Here is a 19,892-nt window from a genome sequence, read left to right on the forward strand (position 1 = left end):
AAAGTACAGGTATTTGTGTTCACGTAAGTAAGAAGTAAAAGTAAAAAATAAGTGGTGGAGTAAAGTACTGATACCAGAAAAATGTACTTAAGTACAGTAACAAAGTATTTGTACTCCACTACTTCCTTCCTCTGGAAAGCCTTTGGACTTTAAAGATTGGGTAATAAAAACAAAGATGGCTACTGATCGTGTGTGTGCCCTCTGTCTCTCTTTAGCGTCTACGGCTGTCCGTTGGCCAAGAAGAGGAAGGCTCTGGAGAAACAGCCTCTGGAGCCGGCTGCCAAGAGGAGGCCTTTCCTCTCCGGGGGGGAAGAGGTCGTCTACACTAACTACCAGAATGAAGTAGAGAAGGTGAAGGAGCAAGGGGAGGTAGTGGAGGAAGACGAGGAGGAAGAGGAGACGGGTAGAGAAGGCGATGAAGATGTGGACGACGAGTTCTCGGAGGACAACGAGGAGGAGGACGAGGTGGAGGTGGAGAGGGCGGTGAAGACAATGGGAAGAGAACGAACGGAGGACGAAGAAGACGAGGAGGAGGAAGAGGACGATGGGATGTACGAAGAGGAGGAGGAAGTGGAGGATGGCGATGATGAAGACGAGCAGGATGACGAGGGAGAGGAAGACGAGGAGGAAGATGAGGAGCCGAATCGTCAGCATGGTGAGTTAATTGATTATTATACTCGGCTAGTTCTGATGATTTCAGAACGTTTCTGCCCTAAAGAAGTTCTTCTTTGCTTCTGAAGTGTGAAATGAACGCGTACAAACATCCAACTGTGAAAATAATCCGCAAAGCTCTCATACACGTTCTTACTTATTATATTAACATTGTATTTTATACGTTACATTACATGTTACACGCTTTCATCCAAAGCGACTTACATACTCAATACTGTGGGCAATCCCCACAGGAGCACTTTGGGGTGAAGAGTCTCAGGGACACAACGACATGCTGACTGCGTGGGGTTTGAACCTGTGACCCCCTGATCCCAACACCTACGGACAACCCACTGCACCACACGCCCAACCCACTACCCCACACGCCACACGCCCAACCCACTACGCCACACGCCCAACCCACACGCCACACGCCCAACCCACTACGCCACACGCCCAACCCACTATGCCCACACGCCACACGCCCAACCCACTACACCACACGCCCAACCCACACGCCACACGCCAACCCACTACGCCACACGCCCAACCCACTACGCCACACGCCCAACCCACTACGCCACACGCCCCCACACACATACTCGCGACGGCACTTTTTTACATTTTCCTGATAAAGGGATTGTTCCAAAATGTCGCTAATAGATATTTTTTGCAGTGTGCTGGAGCTTCTTTTGCAATCGAGCTACTCATCAAACCAACTCACCATTTGAAATGAAATAAAGATAGTTATATAAAAGATTTATTTTTTCTGCTGTGGCAAATATTACATCAGATCCTGGAAGCCTTTACGATCTTCCTTTGGGTGCTCTAGTTTCCTCCCAAGGTTACCTAACATCTCTAAATAGCCCGTATATAAGGGGTGGATAGTTATCTGTCTACATGTGTCCGCCCTGTGATAGACGTTTCTATGTGGCTGTCAAGCAGTTACAATACTTCTAAAGCAGTGCAATATTTGTACAAGGGTCCAGGAGATATACCTTTCCAAGAGAACAAGAGCATAGGTCAGAGGTGAAGTATATATCTGAGTTTTGTTTGGGAAAGACGGTCTTTGAGGGTTGCTTGTTATCTTTGAAGAACTGTAGCTCAATCTAGAAGAACTCAACAAAAGGTGGTCATGTGCATGAAAGCCAAAAAGCAAAAGATTCAAATGCTTTATAGTCACATGCACATCAGCTACAGTGTAGATATGGCAATGAACATCTTAAATCCCAACAATGCAACATCATATATAATACACAGTAAAACGAATGAAAAATAAACAATAACATAGTGCAGGATTAACTTGTAAGGTGTTGAAGTAAACTATAAGTTAAATCAAATGAAATGAGCTAAATAAGGCAGAGAATGTTGTAAGGGAAACAGTGAATGCAGGAGTCTATATACATTAGGGGTGTTGAAAATAATCGTTTCTACGATGCATTGCGATGCGGACGTGGACGATTCGGTCTCGATGCAGTGACGGAAGATAATCGGTTATAGCGTAGTAACGTTGCTTCCTGATTTTCCGGCCGCGGCTTTACTATAACGTTTTTTTTTCCGGTCACTTTAATATCAAACCGGTCGGTGACGCAGAGATCAGGGAACAGACGTGACAGCGGCACAGCAACACCAAACACGGAGCAGTCTGCTTTATCCACCAACACAAGAACACCAGTCCAGAACCAACAGCAGAAGGACCCGCTCTGAATCACTCCGTGTCGCTGCGGCTCAGAGACACAGGGATTTATGTTTTTCAAAAATAATCGCTTTACAATCATGTCAGGTTTTTGGTGGATTTAATTAAGTCTTGGATTGCAGAGTATGAATGTCCTCTAGCAATTTGCAGACGATATATACGTGTGTAAAGTTTGTGAAGGCAGGAGGAAAAAAGCTTCCGCGATCACCGTCTCCTCTCCGTTCCTCCAAGCCCCGCCCCCTCCCTGAAAATAATGAGTGACAGGCTGATAGTGACCCGATAGAAACTTTATTATTCACTTAATCACTGAGATATAATGAAGCTAACTTCATCTCATACATTCATGGGATTTATGTAACAGTAAGACAGAGAATGTACGTGTGCACCCACATGCAGTATTTTAGTTGTTATATGCTATTGTAAATACTCCTGTTGTCTGTGTTCAGACTCAAGTCCTGTGTGTGATGCCACATTCAGGACATTCAGTGTCCTTTCTTTAACAGAAGGCCGTTGCTAGAAGCTGCAGCTAGACTGCAGAAGCATTATTTTTTAGTTTTTGAGGATGGAACAACTTCACACACAGATATAGGGAGGCTAGGCCTATACAATTCATTTATTTTGGTTTATAAATGAATGTCAAGACATTTATGTTATTGATTTCTGAAGCACTTTCTAAATAATAAAAGAGAGTTCATATGTATTTACTACATGAATGCATTGATGAAAAATAAGCCATGTGCAGTAATATAGAAAATTGAGGATGCAACGCATTGGTATGAATCGTGATGCATCGGGATATCGAATTGAATCGAATCGTTGACAGGATAATCGTAATCGAATCGTGAGACCAGTGAAGATGCACAGCCCTAATATACATCCAAATAGTATAAGATAAACAAGAACAGAATGTGACATTAAATATTGTAAAGTGAAATTAAATACTGTTTATTGTAGATGCAAGAAGATTTTGTGGGTAGTATTGCGTATCAGATGCCGAATATCTTTGTAAAACTGTAGCTCAATCTTCAAGAGGTCAACAAATGGTGGGCATGTGCATGAAAGGCAAACAGCTGAAGCTCTCTGCAGAAGAGGAAGGGATGAGCTGAATCTGTGTCCGACCAGATGCTCTGCCTCTTTTCCCCCAAACCAACACCCGTGTCCTCAATCGCTTCTGACAGCGCCTCGCGAATAATCTGGAGAGCAGCTCTGCTGAGTTATTAACTCCAGGGACTAGTCACATGTTCCTCTTCTTCTCCTCCTGAGAATATGTATGGCTCCCGAATCGGAGCACCTCACACGCCTCCCTTTTCTCAATTTCTCTGCTCTCAGTATATACTGAAATCAAAATCAACAGCGAGGCTGAGAGAGGAGAGCAGCTCTGGGTTGTGTGTTTTTGTGCGAGTAAACAGAGGATCATAATTGGGAGAGATGGGAGCTAATGAATTCAGGGATAGACATGAGAAGAAACTGGATTAGAAGATGGAAAAAGGTTTCATTTCATTTTCATCTGCAGGATTTTCATCCTAAATGAACAGGAATTAATCAAATGCTCTGTCATTTCTGACTTCCTCCCTAGTGTTTGGGTTGTTTACGGCGCGGAGTGAAACCATGGCAGTGAATCAGAATCAAAAACAGGTTTATTGCGCAGGACTGACATTATTATGTGATGTTTTGCATTTGGACGCAAAGCCTAAGAGTTTGTTGTTGGCGACCACTACACACTCACTGGAATGAATGGAAACCTACTGTTGATGTTGTCAATGGTGCAACATAAATAATAATAATACATTTGATTTCTATAGCGTTTTCTTGGAGGAAGTTGGTTGAGAGGAGGGGGGGGGGAGGGGCTTATGGATACAGAGTTGAAGAGGTGGGTTTTGAGGCGGGACTGGAACAGGGTGAGGGACTCAGACTCACGGAGGTCTTGGGGGAGGGAGTTCCAGAGCTGCCACAGAGAAGGCTCTGTCCCCGAAGCTCCGGAGTTTGGCCTTGGGTGAGAGAATTGATTTTAAGATTTTAATGCGCACATATAAAGCACTAAACGGGCTAGGACCCAAATATATCAAGGACCTCCTTCAGTGGTACGAACCCAGCAGACCCCTTAGGTCTTCAGGCCAGCTCACTTTTCCATTTGTGAGATCAAAGCGTGGGGAAGCAGCCTTCTGCATCTATGCTCCTGATGCGGAACAAACTCCCAGAACATCTGAGAATGGCTAGCACTTTAGAATCATTTAAATCACGTCTAAAAACATTTCTTTTTAATATGGCTTTTCAAATTTAAATGTTCTAATTTTCGAACTGTTAAACATGGTTTTCTTTCTTTTAATTAATTATTTTGTGTGTTTAGTATTTCTTCTCAATGTATTGTGTTTTCTCTGTTTGATCCTGTAAAGCTCTTTGAATTGCATTACTGTATGAATTGTAATATACAAATAAATGGCCTTGCCTTGGGGATGGAAAGCAAACCGGCTGAGGTGGATCTGAGGGACCGGGGTGGTTGGTAGAGGATGAGGAGGTGAGTGAGGTAGGGGGGGGGGGGCTTTGAAAGTGAGGACCAGGTGTTTGTAATGGAACATGCTGTACTGGACCTCTTGTTTCAAACATTTCTGTGCAGACCAGAGGATTTTCTGACCTCTCGGCTCAAAAAACATCAGTTTGTTATTTCAGAAATCGTGTGCGGTGAACATATGCTCATAACTTGTTTTGCATTTCGATGTCAAAGCCTTTGTTTTTTTCCGTCCCTGATAGTTGACAAGCACTACAAACCCCTCGGACAATCAAAGCTTCTTCCAATCCACAAGGACGACAACAACAACCACCACGGCACCATCAGCGCTGGAAACGGCACGGGGGAAGATTACGAGAATTACGACGAACTGGTCGCCAAATCGCTTCTCAACCTGGGGAAAATCGCAGAAGACGCCGCCTACCAAGCCATGACGGAGTCCGAGATGAACAGCAACTCTTCAAACAGCGCTGGAGAAGAAGAGGAAGATGATGAAGACGATTACAGTCATCGTGGCAATCGGAAAGGAGAACTGAGCGTGGATTTGGAAAGTGACGTGGTGCGGGAAACCGTGGATTCCCTGAAGCTTCTGGCACAGGGACACGGGAACATGATGCCGGATGAAGGATATCCAGAAGTTGGAGGAAATATCGGACATGCTAACGGACGACAAGGCATCGGGGTGAGGATCAGAAAACGTTTTTATTTGAACCTATTAATTGTTCTGTTCATGGTATGCACTTAAAGGTCACCTCTTACCCAAAATCCACTTCTTCATGTCTCTTCTACATCAACATGTGTCCCCTCTTCTTCATGTCTCTTCTTCATCAACATGTGTCCCCTCTTCTTCATGTCTCTTCTACATCACATGTGTCCCCTCTTCTTCATGTCTCTTCTACATCAACATGTGTCCCCTCTTCTTCATGTCTCTTCTACATCAACATGTGTCCCCTCTTCTTCATGTCTCTTCTACATCAACATGTGTCCCCTCTTCTTCATGTCTCTTCTACATCAACATGTGTCCCCTCTTCTTCATGTCTCTTCTACATCAACATGTGTCCCCTCTTCTTCATGTCTCTTCGACATCAACATGTGTCCCCTCTTCTTCATGTCTCTTCTACATCAACATGTGTCCCCTCTTCTTCATGTCTCTTCTACATCACATGTGTCCCCTCTCTTCATGTCTCTTCTACATCATCATGTGTCCCCTCTTCTTCATGTCTCTTCTACATCAACATGTGTCCCCTCTTCTTCATGTCCTCTTCTACATCACATGTGTCCCCTCTTCTTCATGTCTCTTCTACATCAACATGTGTCCCCTCTTCTTCATGTCTCTTCTACAATCAACATGTGTCCCCTCTTCTTCATGTCTCTTCTACATCAACATGTGTCCCCTCTTCTCCATGTCTCTTTCTACATCAACATGTGTCACCTCTTCTTCATGTCTCTTCTACATCAACATGTGTCCCCTCTTCTTCATGTCTCTTCTACATCAACATGTGTCCCTTCTTCTTCATGTCTCTTCTACATCAACATGTGTCCCCCTCTTCTTCATGTCTCTTCTTCATCAACATGTGTCCTCTCTTCTCATGTCTCTTCTACATCAACATGTGTCCCCTCTTCTTCATGTCTCTTCTACATCAACATGTGTCCCCTCTTCTTCATGTCTCTTCTACATCAACATGTGTCCCCTCTTCTTCATGTCTCTTCTACATCAACATGTGTCCCCTCTTCTTCATGTCTCTTCTTCATCAACATGTGTACTCTCTTCTTCATGTCTCTTCTTCATCAACATGTGTCCCATCTTCTTCATGTCTCTTCTACATCAACATGTGTCCCCTCTTCTTCGTGTCTCTTCTTCATCAACATGTGTCCCCCTCTTCTTCAGTGTCTCTTCTACATCAACATGTGTCCCCCTCTTCTTCGTGTCTCTTCTACATCAACATGTGTCCCCTCTTCTTCGTGTCTCTTCTACATCAACATGTGTCCCCTCTTCTTCGTGTCTCTTCTACATCAACATGTGTCCCCTCTTCTTCGTGTCTCTTCTACATCACCATGTGTCCCCTCTTCTCCATGTCTCTTCTACATCAACATGTGTCCCCTCTTCTTCATGTCTCTTCTACATCAACATGTGTCCCCTCTTCTTCATGTCTCTTCTTCATCAACATGTGTCCCCTCTTCTTCATGTCTCTTCTACATCAACATGTGTCCCCTCTTCTTCATGTCTCTTCTACATCAACATGTGTCCCCTCTTCTTCATGTCTCTTCTACATCAACATGTGTCCCCTCTTCTTCATGTCTCTTCGACATCAACATGTGTCCCCTCTTCTTCATGTCTCTTCTACATCAACATGTGTCCCCTCTTCTTCATGTCTCTTCTACATCAACATGTGTCCCCTCTTCTTCATGTCTCTTCTACATCAACATGTGTCCCCTCTTCTTCGTGTCTCTTCTACATCAACATGTGTCCCCTCTTCTTCATGTCTCTTCTTCATCAACATGTGTCCCCTCTTCTTCATGTCTCTTCTACATCAACATGTGTCCCCTCTTCTTCATGTCTCTTCTACATCAACATGTGTCCCCTCTTCTTCATGTCTCTTCTACATCAACATGTGTCCCCTCTTCTTCATGTCTCTTCTACATCAGCATGTGTCCCCTCTTCTTCATGTCTCTTCTACATCAACATGTGTCCCCTCTTCTTCATGTCTCTTCTTCATCAACATGTGTCCCCTCTTCTTCATGCCTCTTCTACATCAACATGTGTCCCCTCTTCTTCATGTCTCTTCTACATCAACATGTGTCCCCTCTTCTTCATGTCTCTTCTACATCACCATGTGTCCCCTCTTCTTCATGTCTCTTCTACATCACCATGTGTCCCCTCTTCTTCATGTCTCTTCTACATCAACATGTGTCCCCTCTTCTTCATGTCTCTTCTACATCAACATGTGTCCCCTCTTCTTCATGTCTCTTCTACATCAACATGTGTCCCCTCTTCTCCATGTCTCTTCTACATCAACATGTGTCCCCTCTTCTCCATGTCTCTTCTACATCAACATGTGTCCCCTCTTCTTCATGTCTCTTCTACATCAACATGTGTCCCCTCTTCTTCATGTCTCTTCTACATCAACATGTGTCCCCTCTTCTTCATGTCTCTACATCAACATGTGTCTCCTCTGTGGAAAGAGACTCTGAAAGTTTCAGGAACAAAGATTTTCTCTCTTTTTGATCCATTTCTATAAAAACCTGTCTGAAAATGAGCTGATCAGATTTTGGCCACTTTGTGATGTCATAACGATGTGTTGTCTTGTGTAACCATTAGCCAATCAGCAACCAAGGTAACCCCCCCCCCCCCCCCCCCCCTTATCACCTGAATCTCCTCCTAGAGCTCCATTGAGTTCTTTGTAACCAAATGTCTCTCAGAGGGGCGTGGGGAGGGGCTCCTTATTTTCATCTAAAGTAACAGACAGAGAATCAGCACTTTGGAAACAGGGCTGAAACAGAGGGGATTATGGGTAATGCTGCAATGATTTGTCTGGTGTTTCAGCCAATCAGAGACAGGCTCTGTATATATCTGAGACCTGTGATATATTGATGAAGAACAGTTTAATAGGGGACCTTTCATGCAAAATGCACTTTTTGATGTCTTTTATCCATAAACATGTGTCAGGGAACTCACGCAGCGTCAGAAAATAAAAAATACATAAATAGATGGTCTGTCCTTCATATTTTCATATTCACAGCCAATCACAACAGTATCGTTGGAAAATAAGAGTAACACAAAAACTTGATGCTTAGTTCCCACTTGACAGTTAACGGAAAGAAACAAAACAAAAAAATACCAAATTTCATTAGGATCACTGTTGATGTTTTATCTTGTTTTGTATTTTAATATTGTTCAGAATCAGGTTTATCACCAGGTCGGTCGACACGTACGAGGAATCTGACTTGGTGTCGTGGTGCGTACATAAAAGTAAATCAAAGATAAAAAAAAACATAGATAGAGAACTATTATAAGAACACTATAATAACATTAACAAATATTAAGAATAATAAAAAATATAGTAAAATATAGCAATATTTACAAAGAAATAGAATGGAATACAAATATGGAATAAAATTCAGCAGTAATAACAATGTTTTCTTCTTGGTCTGTAAAGCACTTTGGGATGCTTTGTGCATGAAAGGTGCTCTACAAATAAAGTGTATTATATTATTACCCACTCAAATCAAAGACATGCAGTACATACATTTACCACCTTTACAGCTCACTTACAAACATGGTTCACTGATGGCGCATTTCCACTGCAGCGGGTAGCCCCGTTTAAGCGTCCTTAACCGTCCTCAAGCGGCCAGGCCAGTTTTTGGTGGCGTTTCCATATAGCGTAGCACCGGCTAGCGGGTACTTTTCCCCTCTTTTTCCGGCCCCATAAAATCGTGGTTCCCTCAGACCAGGGCTGAACTAGTGACATCAACACTCTCGACTGCTGATTGGTCAGAGACAATCGTCACAAGATCGCGTGCGAGACCATCCCTAACGTCGCATATATCTAGAAGCAAGCTTGCAGCATTTTTGTAAACGGAGGAGCTACAAAAATGGCAACGTCAAAGAAAAGCACACCGTGGTCGACCGAGGAGGTGACGACGTTCCTACATCTCATTGGGGATGATCAAATCCAGCGGGAGCTCGACGGGAGCCCCGCCTACACTGCGTTGCTACCCCAGGTCCTAAACTGTAATGGAAATGCGCCACGGCCTCGGACGGCCAGCGAGGCAGCCCGAGGCCTGAGCGAGGACGCTTAGGGACGCTTAAACAGGGCTACCCTGCTGCAGTGGAAATGTGCCATTAGAACCTGCACACACTCGTCTGTGTTGGATATGGTGTGTGTTACATGTTGTGATCATGGATGTTGCCCCTCGTCTCTGTTATGTGATTGTGATATATGTCACATGTATGTTGTTGTTCTCTTTTATCCTTTCGCCTCGATCTACTTTCATCCTTTCTTTATAACTAATGCTGTTGATGTGTTGTGATTTTAAAAAGATGCCCCATTTACTGTTTTTTGTGACAGTTGATCAATGGGGACTTTCCACGACACTATACTAAACTAAATGATTCTCCAGGCGGACGAGAGCGAGGAGGAGGTTTGCCTCAGCAGTCTGGAGTGTTTGAGAAACCAATGCTTTGATCTGGCTCGGAAACTCAGCGAAACTCAATCCTGCGATCATCCGGCGCTCCACGCTCTTCATCACCAGCTCCAGAACCCCTCAGACCACTCGATGATGCACCACCTCAACAGGTACACTACAAAGAGGCTTTTCATCATGCTTTTGTTTATTCCACAATACTCGTCCCCCTTTTCTACATCAAACACATATAATGTAATGTCTTGCGGCAGCCTCCATAAGGCACTTTTAAACTCCCTTTCTTCATCAAAAACACATAATGTCGATGTATATAGAAAAACAAGTGACGCACATTCTCAATTACTTTCACACAACCCCTTGACTTCCATGCACCACCTCAACAGCTACGTCCACTACTGATACGAGGAGTGAAGCAAGCCTTTATTTCAAGGGCTCTTATCGAACATATCACACGGACAAACAAAACACTCCACGGTGAACTCGGTCACAAACAAAAGACGAACCAACACTGAACACAGGAAGAGACCAGACTAAATACAGAGAGGGGTAATCACGGGACGAGAAACACAAGGGCCACAGGTGAACACAATCAGACAACTAGACACACCAGGGAAACTAACGACATGAATATCGTGACAACTACAAACAGGCTTTTGATCATGCTTTTGTTTATTCCACATACTTGTCCCCCTTTCTTCCTCAAATACACATCATGTAGAACAAGTCCCTTTGGCCTGTCCAGAAGGTTCTTGGTTCAAAGAGTCTTGTGATCATGCTTTTGTATATTCCACACATTTGTCCCCCTTTGAATGTAAAAAATACATAGAAATGCGGCAGCCTTGCCTTCCATAATGTGCTTGTAAACCATTGATTTAGACAACAATGTACAATAGCTGTGACAACTTAACGTATTGACCCGAAAATAAGACAGGTTTTTTTCTCCTATAGGAACACATCTTAAAAAGAGGGGTCGCCTTATATTCGGGGTCTAGACTTTGTTCGATGTAATTAGACAGATCGCGCCAAACGAGTGTTCTCCCAAGAGAGACACCGACTCAAAGGTAACAGTTCAACAAGTGGAGAGATAGAGACCAACTCCAACAAAGTAGATCAAAAGTAGGGCGAGTTAATAAACAAGAGAGGCGAAGTTACGATGCCAATTTTAAGATAATGGTGATCATCGAAGCAGTCATCAAACAACTGTCGAGCAGCAAAGAAATATGGTGTTACTGAGTGTACCGTGAGAAGATGGCGAGCCCGGAAAGACCGCCTTAAAATGTAAAAACAGTCAGAGAAAAGCATTCCGCGGTCCGCAAAGGGGTCATTATTTAAAAATACAATTATTTTCTTTATAAAAACAAGATTTGGTCGTCTTATAATCGGGTCAATACGGTACATTCATGCTTCCACCTGTTCATGCACACACAACCTCACAAACCATTGACTTCCATGCATTACCTCAACAGGTAGGTCCACTACAAAGAGTCTTTTGATCATGATGTTTTTTCCTTATAATTATCCCCTTTGTGATATATGAAAGCTTCTGCAGGTAGCTTAGAGCATTATGTGACATATTAGCATGATTACCAATGACATTTTGTACTGTGACTCGATGGGTTCGCTTTGAATGGAGGTGAAGGGGGAGGAGGGGGAGATTCTGTGTGAGATGAAAGAGACAGGAGTATAATGGCGGTCTAAAAACGAACAGGAAGCTGAGTATTGTTTCATTTGGACCCCTTACGTATACGCTCAACAGCTGAAACACAGCTCATGGAGGCAGGGATGTGAACTCGATTCGACTCTCGTTTGATGACTTGACAGAAAACTAAAGACTTGTGACTCAACATTAAAAGTTAAAGACTTTAAAGGGGACCTATCATGCAAAATGCACTTGTGTACGTCTTTTATACATGAATATGTGTCCCCGGTGTTCCAGGGAACTCACCAAGTATCAGAAAACACAACCCTCTCTTTTCCTCCGTACCCAAATCTCTAAAAACGGGGCTGCAACGGATCTGATTATTATTTGAATTGTTATGGCGTCAGAAAAGGGTGCTCCGCCTATATGGGCAACTCTCCACCTATCAGGGGAATGAGAGACCGCTCGAAAGCGCTGGAGACGCTGTAGTACCTATGCCAGGCCTGTAGGCGGCGCTGTAGTCTGCCACAGAAGCAGAATCAGCCCTTGCAAAAACAGGGCTGGGAAAGAGCAAATAGAGCGAAATGAGGCGTGGCTAAAACATGATCTGTTTGGTATTTAAAAAAAAAAATTGACAGACATGTTTTATATAGGTATGGCCCTACAATATATTATTCAAATATAGCATGATTGGTCCACTTTAAATGGACCCTAACCCTAAAGATTATCCCCTTTCAACAGCAACAGCAAGTGCTATTCAAAAACGTTATAAGTGTGCTTTTACTAAAGTCTACTACATTGTTAACTACCTTAACAACGTAACTGTATACAACTCCATTAGTGACTGAGATGAACAGGAAATCCAACCAGTGACTGTTTTCCTGGATAAAACTGTTTTCTCCAGGCTCTAAAAACAGATTTGGAGCAGCTACAATAGTCCGGTATTTTGTTACCCAGAGAATTCAAAATACTTAATTGTTATACACAATTGCTAAAGCGTAGTTTATGCAAATGGTAGGTATTATGGTCCTTCAACAATGCAACATAAATAACATATACAAGACAATAGTGCAATGGACACAGGAATGAGTGTTGGTTTAAAGGTCCTCTTTTATGCTGATGTTCAGGTTTCATATTTGTATTTTGTGCCTTTACTGTGACATGTCTCCATGCTTTAACTCCCTCTGGGATTTTAGCCTTTGCAGACCATTTACATGCACTAAATCCCATAGGACACACACAAAAGCATACAAGGGCTTCTTTAAAATAGTTAAATGTGAAATAAACATTTCATACTGTAAACATGTATAAATATGTAGATATGATAGCGTTGGGAACCGAGCCCCGCGGCTGAATTATTAAAGGCCGTGGTAAGGCAAGGCGATTTATTTGTATAGCACAATTCATACAGTAATGCAATTCAAAGTGCTTTACAGGATCAGAGAAAACACAACACATCGAGAAGAAATACTAAACACACAAAATAATTAATTAAAAGAAAGAAAACCATGTTCGAAAATTAGATTTGAAAAGCCATATTAAAAAGAAATGTGGTACCGTTAAGCTCCGACGTTATCGGTCTTTTTATTGGTACTGGAGACATGTAAAAAATATACAGTATGTCGTATGCATTATTGCTACACAAACATTATATTGCAGTTTTAGTTTCGCCAACTCCGTTTCTAAAACGCAAAAAGACTGCAAAATGCGTCCATGATTATTTTTAGTATTTTCGATCTTTCCAATCCAGACGAGATCTCTCTCCCCGTCTGTGTGCGAGGGGGCGGGGCAGTTTACACACACACACACACCCACACACACACACACACACACACACACACACACAGCACACACACACACACACACACACACACACCACACACACACACCCACACACACACCACACACACAGCACACACACACACACACACACACACCACACACACACACACACACACACACACACACACACACACACACACACACACACACCACACACACACACATCACACACACACACACACACACACACACACACACACACACACACACACACACACGGAGGAGATGGTTAAACTTTACCCGTCTCGATGCTCGTTACCTAAAGTGCAATAAGAGTTTAGCATGTGAGGGCGGTAACACGAGCAATGTGTCTAAACATTTATCAAAAGTGCTCCACATCCAGACGGAGGAATGCACCGGGTTCCACTGTCTTTCTAGCAGCTCTGCAGCCCCGTCCACGAGTAACGTTTCCACGTCAGGTGTTCTGTATGCTAGCAGCAACACACAGAGTTAACTACATGATACAAACATTAATGATTAGAGGAAACCGAGTTATTTAGTTAAAGTTTCAGCGATTCTGTTCACAGTTCTGTCATCAGATTATTTAATACCATTTGTTAAAACATTGTTGTTTCTTTTGATGTGAAATATTATGTATTTAATTTAAATAAAAAGCAATGTTAATTTTGTTCACAATTTGTTTCTTTTTTTCTCCAAAAGAACCGATAAGAGTACCGTTAAAAGACCGGATCGATAAGCGGTATCGATAAAAGTAGAAGTATCGTTGAAACCTTAACGATCCCCATCCCTATAGATACCCCTCATACCAAGGACCACTTAACCAATAAAAAAACACTCGCGGACCACCTAACTCCACAAATATCCCAAAACACATCGTTTTTCTAGAGCAGATTATAAATCGCCTGGAAATGGTGCAAACAAGAGGCAACATGTGTGACGAAGGTGTTGCCCTGGGCTTTATCATGCAATAGAAAGTTAAACTTAAGCTCGTTCCATTGTGGAGATATTCCCGCGAGAGTGCGGAAAACTTAAATGTATTTATTTATTTCAAATGTGAAATGTTACCAATATACTCACGGACCACTAGGGGGCGCTCACGGACCACCAGTGGTCCGCGGACCACACTTTGAGAAGCACTGCTTTAGATGGTGGTGCGTTATAAACATAGTATGTATGGAGGCGTTTAAGGTAGGGGGGAGAGAAACTACATGCACTAAAACCCATAGAACAACTTTAAAATAAGATGAATGTGAAATGTAATATTGTACAGCAGAATAAACACTTTATACTGTTAATATATATGAAAATGTAGATATGAGCAATAGACAAGTACAGATGGTGGTGCATTATTAAAATACAGTATGGACGTGAAGACTCTTGACTTCCAATGGCCTGCGGGATAAAACTGTCTGTAAGTCTGGTCATTTCTAATCTTCTTCTCATCTCTCAGGTACGACAGCTGCCAGCAGAGCGCTCAGGAGGAGCAGAGATCTCTGGAGCGCAGCTACTCCGACATGGTGAACCTGATGAAGCTGGAGGAGCAGCTGAGCCCCGGGTCCAGAGGCTTCCAGGAGGGAGACGAGGACACGACGTCTGTGAACTCTGACCGCTCCGACGAGACCTTCGACATGGCCAAGGTACGAGGGGACGCTGGAGGGTTGTTCTTGAAGCTTTATCCCTCGCTCAGAGGTGGGAAGTAGTGGAGTACAAATACTTCGTTACTGTACATGTTTCTGGTATCAGTACTTTATTCCACTACTTATTTTTCTGACGACTTTTTTTACTTTGACTTCTTACATGTTGAACACAAATACCTGTACTTTCTACTTCTTACATGTTGAACACAAATACCTGTACTTTCTACTTCTTACATGTTAACACAAATACCTGTACTTTCTACTTCTCACATGTTGAACTCAAATACCTGTACTTTCTACTTCTCACATGTTGAACTCAAATACCTGTACTTTCTACTTCTTACATGTTGAACACAAATACCTGTACTTTCTACTTCTTACATGTTGAACTCAAATACCTGTACTTTCTACTTCTTACATGTTGAACTCAAATACCTGTACTTTCTACTTCTTACATGTTGAACACAAATACCTGTACTTTCTACTTCTTACATGTTGAACTCAAATACCTGTACTTTCTACTTCTTACATGTTGAACACAAATACCTGAACTTTCTACTTCTTACATGTTGAACTCAAATACCCGTACTTTCTACTTCTTACATGTTGAACTCAAATACCTGTCCTTTCTACTTCTTACATGTTGAACTCAAATACCTGTACTTTCTACTTCTTTCATGTTGAACTCAAATACTTGTACTTTCTACTTCTCTCATTTTCCAAACAGCTGGTTCCTTTAGTCTGAATGTGTGTTTGGTGCGTGATCATTATTCTTTAGAGTCATTGCGTGCCTATTGATTTGAACACGATCCGTGTATCCATCATTTCCTGGTCTTCTCTAAAGAAGAGGGACCAATGGAAACGTTGTCATGTTGCCGTTGTTCAGCATGGAAACATTCATTAGCTAACAATGACATTATTGTTCTATTAATATAAAGCAGTGGTTCTCAAACTTTTTCTGTCAGGCCCCCCCTTTGGAGAAAAAAAAAAAGTCGGGGCCCCCCCAACACACATAGTCAGGCTCAGTGGCGGCGCCACAGACTTCTGTTGGGGGTGCTGTGGGGGTAGCTTGACGTTTCATAGAGGGTGCTCAAACATTTAGGGTTTCCCATTAATGTACCGGTCGCTACAGTGGAATTGTCTACTGCAACACTCCCCACACGCACACACACAGTGTTCCCGCAACTGTTACAACGAAGGCTCGATAATCAGCTCACGGCATATAGGTGTAAGCAGGGGTAACGTGCTATTTTTATAGGTGGTATGTGGACACATTGAGAGCAAAATGAAGAGATCTATGGATACCTCTCAACACCCAGATGAAACGGAACTGTAAACAGATTTACTTTTTCTTTATGGATATTTTACAAATCACTCTTTTAAACTTTATTCTTTTTTTAATGTCATATAGTATTTCATACCTGTTTTTCATTTATTCTCTTATTTTTCTATAACTATAATGATCATATAAACGTGTGCCTCGGAAATAATTGTTTACATTAATGGTGACCAAAACGTTTGAGACCCACTGAGATAACACTGAGAGAGTCCTTTAGTTCACTGAGTCTCTCAGTCTGACAGGAGAGGACTCTCCTCCACCTTGTTGTTGAAAAAACTCCTTATATCCGTTAGCGTAGCTCGCTAGCACCAGAAGCTAAGAACAACGATCTCCGGTACCGGTGCGCTCTCTCTCTCTCTCGCACACACACAAAATGGCTCGTTCCACACACACACACAGAGCCGAGCTTTAATGAAACACAGAGACCCAGACGTAATAGTACTGTACTGTATCATATTATTTTCGAATCAATAATTTTTCAAATTATGATTTTTTTTTTTTTTTAATTTTTTTTTTTTTATATAACCATTTTTCCTCATGGTCTCTCGCGCCCCCCCTGGCATGCCTCTACGCCCCCCAGGGGGGGCGCGCCCCACACTTTGAGAACCACTGATATAAAGGGAGGTCAGGTACTCTTTAAAGCAGCTGCTAGTTATGGGTACTTTTTACTGAAGTACATTTCAAAGTTCTTTACTTTGACTTGAGTAAAGAAGTTTAGTCAGTACTTCTACTTTTAAACACGAGTATCTGTACTTCTACTTGAGTAAAGGATGTGTGTACTTTTGCCCTCTCTGGTAGTTATTGCCATGTACCTCGAGTGTGTTTCTCTGTTTTTCTGTAAAGCGACTTTGGGTCCCCTGAAAGGCGCTATATACATATAAGTTATTCTTTTTATTCTTAAGGGAAACCTGTCTCTGCTGGAGAAGGCCATCGCCCTGGAGTCGGAGAGGGCGAAGGTCATGAGGGACCGCATGATGGCGTCCGATCACTCTCTTCCTCGCAGAGATCATCATCATCATCACCACAGAGGAGAACACAGCTCCAGGCTGAGCTGCGCTGGAGAGGAGAGGAAGTCCAGGATGCACCACGACGGGATGAAGAGGGCGTACTACCCTAAAGGTAGGAAGAGGAAAGAGAGTGGAGAGAAACCCACACGATGACCCCCACTGTGTCAGCATCGATCCGCGCTCTGCAAAGTCCTGCATCTTCACGTATAGACTCTTAAAGACTTATAGCATCAGTTCTCGCCTATAGCGGAACAATCTTTTCAGTTGTGTTCATTATTTATTTATTCATTAAAGAGTCTTCATTGTTTTCCATCCACGTGGTCAGATATTGTATTTTATTTGTACAGGTCAGCTGGACTTCCAGAGGCAAATTAAGCCGTGTGTGTGTGTGTGTGTGTGTGTGTGTGTGTGTGTGTGTGTGTGTGTGTGTGTGTGTGTGTGTGTTAAAATCTTCACATATAGATATTTTACGGTAAAAAGTCTACCACTTTTTTCAGCACTCTATCGATTGTTTTGCTCTCTTATAATCCTTCTCTCGCCTATAGCGTAATATTTAACAGTTGTGTTCATGAGTCTTCCAGAGGCACATTTAGTCCAGTATCTCCATGTTAAAATCTTAAAGTAGTCTTTTTTACGGTAAAAAGTCTAACTGCAGACCCCACTGTGTCAGCATCGATCCGCGCTCTGCAAAGTTGATTCTCCATCTTCACATATAGATTTTTTTACTTTTATAGATTAACAATCTTAAACATTTGAGTTCATGAGGACTCTGGTCAGATATTTTATTTTCTCTGTGCAGGTCGGCTGGACTTCCAGAGGCAAATTCAGTCCAGTCAGTCAGCGTGTGTGTGTGTGTGTGTGTGTGTGTGTGTGTTAAAATATTCACATATATAGTTTTTTTTTTTACTTTTAAAGACTTATAGTGCTGCTGTAATCAGTTCTCGCCGATAGCGTAACAATCTTTTGCAATTGTGTTTATGAGTAGTCTTCATTGTTTTCCATCCACGTGGTTAGATATTTTTATTTCATCTGTTCAGGTCGGCTGGACTTCCAGAGGCAAATTCAGTCCAGTGTGTGTGTGTGTGTGTGTGTGTGTGTGTGTGTGTGTGTGTGTGTGTGTTTGTGTGTTAAAATATTCACATATATAGATTTTTCTCGGTAAAACGTCTACTGCTGTGTTCAGCTCTCAATAGCCTATAGCGTATCAATCTTTAAAACGTATGTTCATGAGGAGTCTGCATTGTGGTCAGGTATTTTATCTGAGCAGGAGACACTTGTCTGGGTTTTGTTTTTTTTCATGCCAGGGCTATTTTTAACACGTCGGCTGGACTTCCAGAGGCAAATTTAGCTCAGTCAGTCGGTGTGTGTAGCTCTGCACGAATCAAACTACAATACTGTTCCCAGCACCTGAACAACATCATTTCATAACAGCTTTGAAAAACACATGCTGCAGGACAAGGGAGCTTTAAAGCCACACTGTCAGATAATAAAAACACTCATTGTTCTGTACAGCAAATATTCCTAAAAACAGTTTGACCTTAGTTCACAAAGCCATCATCTCTTCATGTTTCCTCTTCCGAATGTGCCAGTTTTACACCACCTCTATGCATCACGTTGGAGCTGAATCTTCTTTTTACTCCAGAAATACGACCCCAGGTCAGAAAGGAAGTACTTTATCTTGTCTTTCGGACTTATTGTAATCCTCAACTCTGCAGCCGCCCGAGGCTTTCGCAGCTAAAGCACAACTGTAACTTTAATGTCTGTCTTCTCCCCTCTTGTTTCCAACATTTCTGTGAACATCAGATGAGTTTTCTGACCTCTCGGCTCATAAAACCTTTCAAAATCCCATTTTGATATTTCAGAAATGGTGTGCATGACCGCCAATGAGATAATGGCCGTTTTCAGGACCATCACGATACAGTATATAGTTTTTCTCTGACAGCAGCTTATGTTGTTAATAGGCCGTTGTGGTAACATCAGACTACTGGCTTGTCAGGCATGAGTCATAACAATCTGCACGGCCGTTAGGAGAGAAAATCCATCTGTGGGACGATATCTGGGGCCTATTTCTCTAAAGAAACACTACAAATACAAAACAATGCCACTGGAGCTGTGTGGTTATCAGCTACCAATACCTCATTCACACCAACGGTGTTTCGGGGCCAGTTCGGAGCTGGAGCTTGAAAAGCACCGGGTTTTCCTGTTCACACCGCAGCGGAGCAGCCTCTTAGCTTCAGAATCCGGTTCGTTTCAAGCTCCAAAAAATTGTCCGGCCAGAGCAAAAGCACCGCATACGTCACGCTTACGTCGAGGCGGGGGCAGGGGCGGGATCAACTCCTGAACAACAACAAGAAGCCCGCGTTTTATCCAGCTTGTACACAACGATGGAGAAACTTAACAAGCAGCAGTGGTCCACTGAAGAGACCAGCTACCTGCTGGGAATCTGGTCTTCCGAAGAGGTACAGAGGA

General features: G+C 42.7%; 1 protein-coding gene across 1 annotated transcript; it reads left to right on the forward strand.

The window, feature by feature from the left end:
- Nucleotides 1-215: 215 nt before the first annotated feature.
- LOC117533528 (myelin transcription factor 1-like protein) lies at nt 216-17,535 on the forward strand (the record flags this gene model as incomplete). Its single annotated transcript, XM_034197311.1, is given in 5 exon segments — nt 216-655; nt 5,096-5,535; nt 9,975-10,150; nt 14,891-15,077; nt 17,319-17,535. Coding segments are annotated over 5 exon segments (1,460 nt in total), but the record flags the coding sequence as incomplete, so codon positions are not given.
- Nucleotides 17,536-19,892: the final 2,357 nt, after the last annotated feature.

Source organism: Gymnodraco acuticeps, unplaced genomic scaffold, assembly GCF_902827175.1.
Source record: "Gymnodraco acuticeps unplaced genomic scaffold, fGymAcu1.1, whole genome shotgun sequence".
NCBI classification, from domain to species: domain Eukaryota; kingdom Metazoa; phylum Chordata; class Actinopteri; order Perciformes; family Bathydraconidae; genus Gymnodraco; species Gymnodraco acuticeps.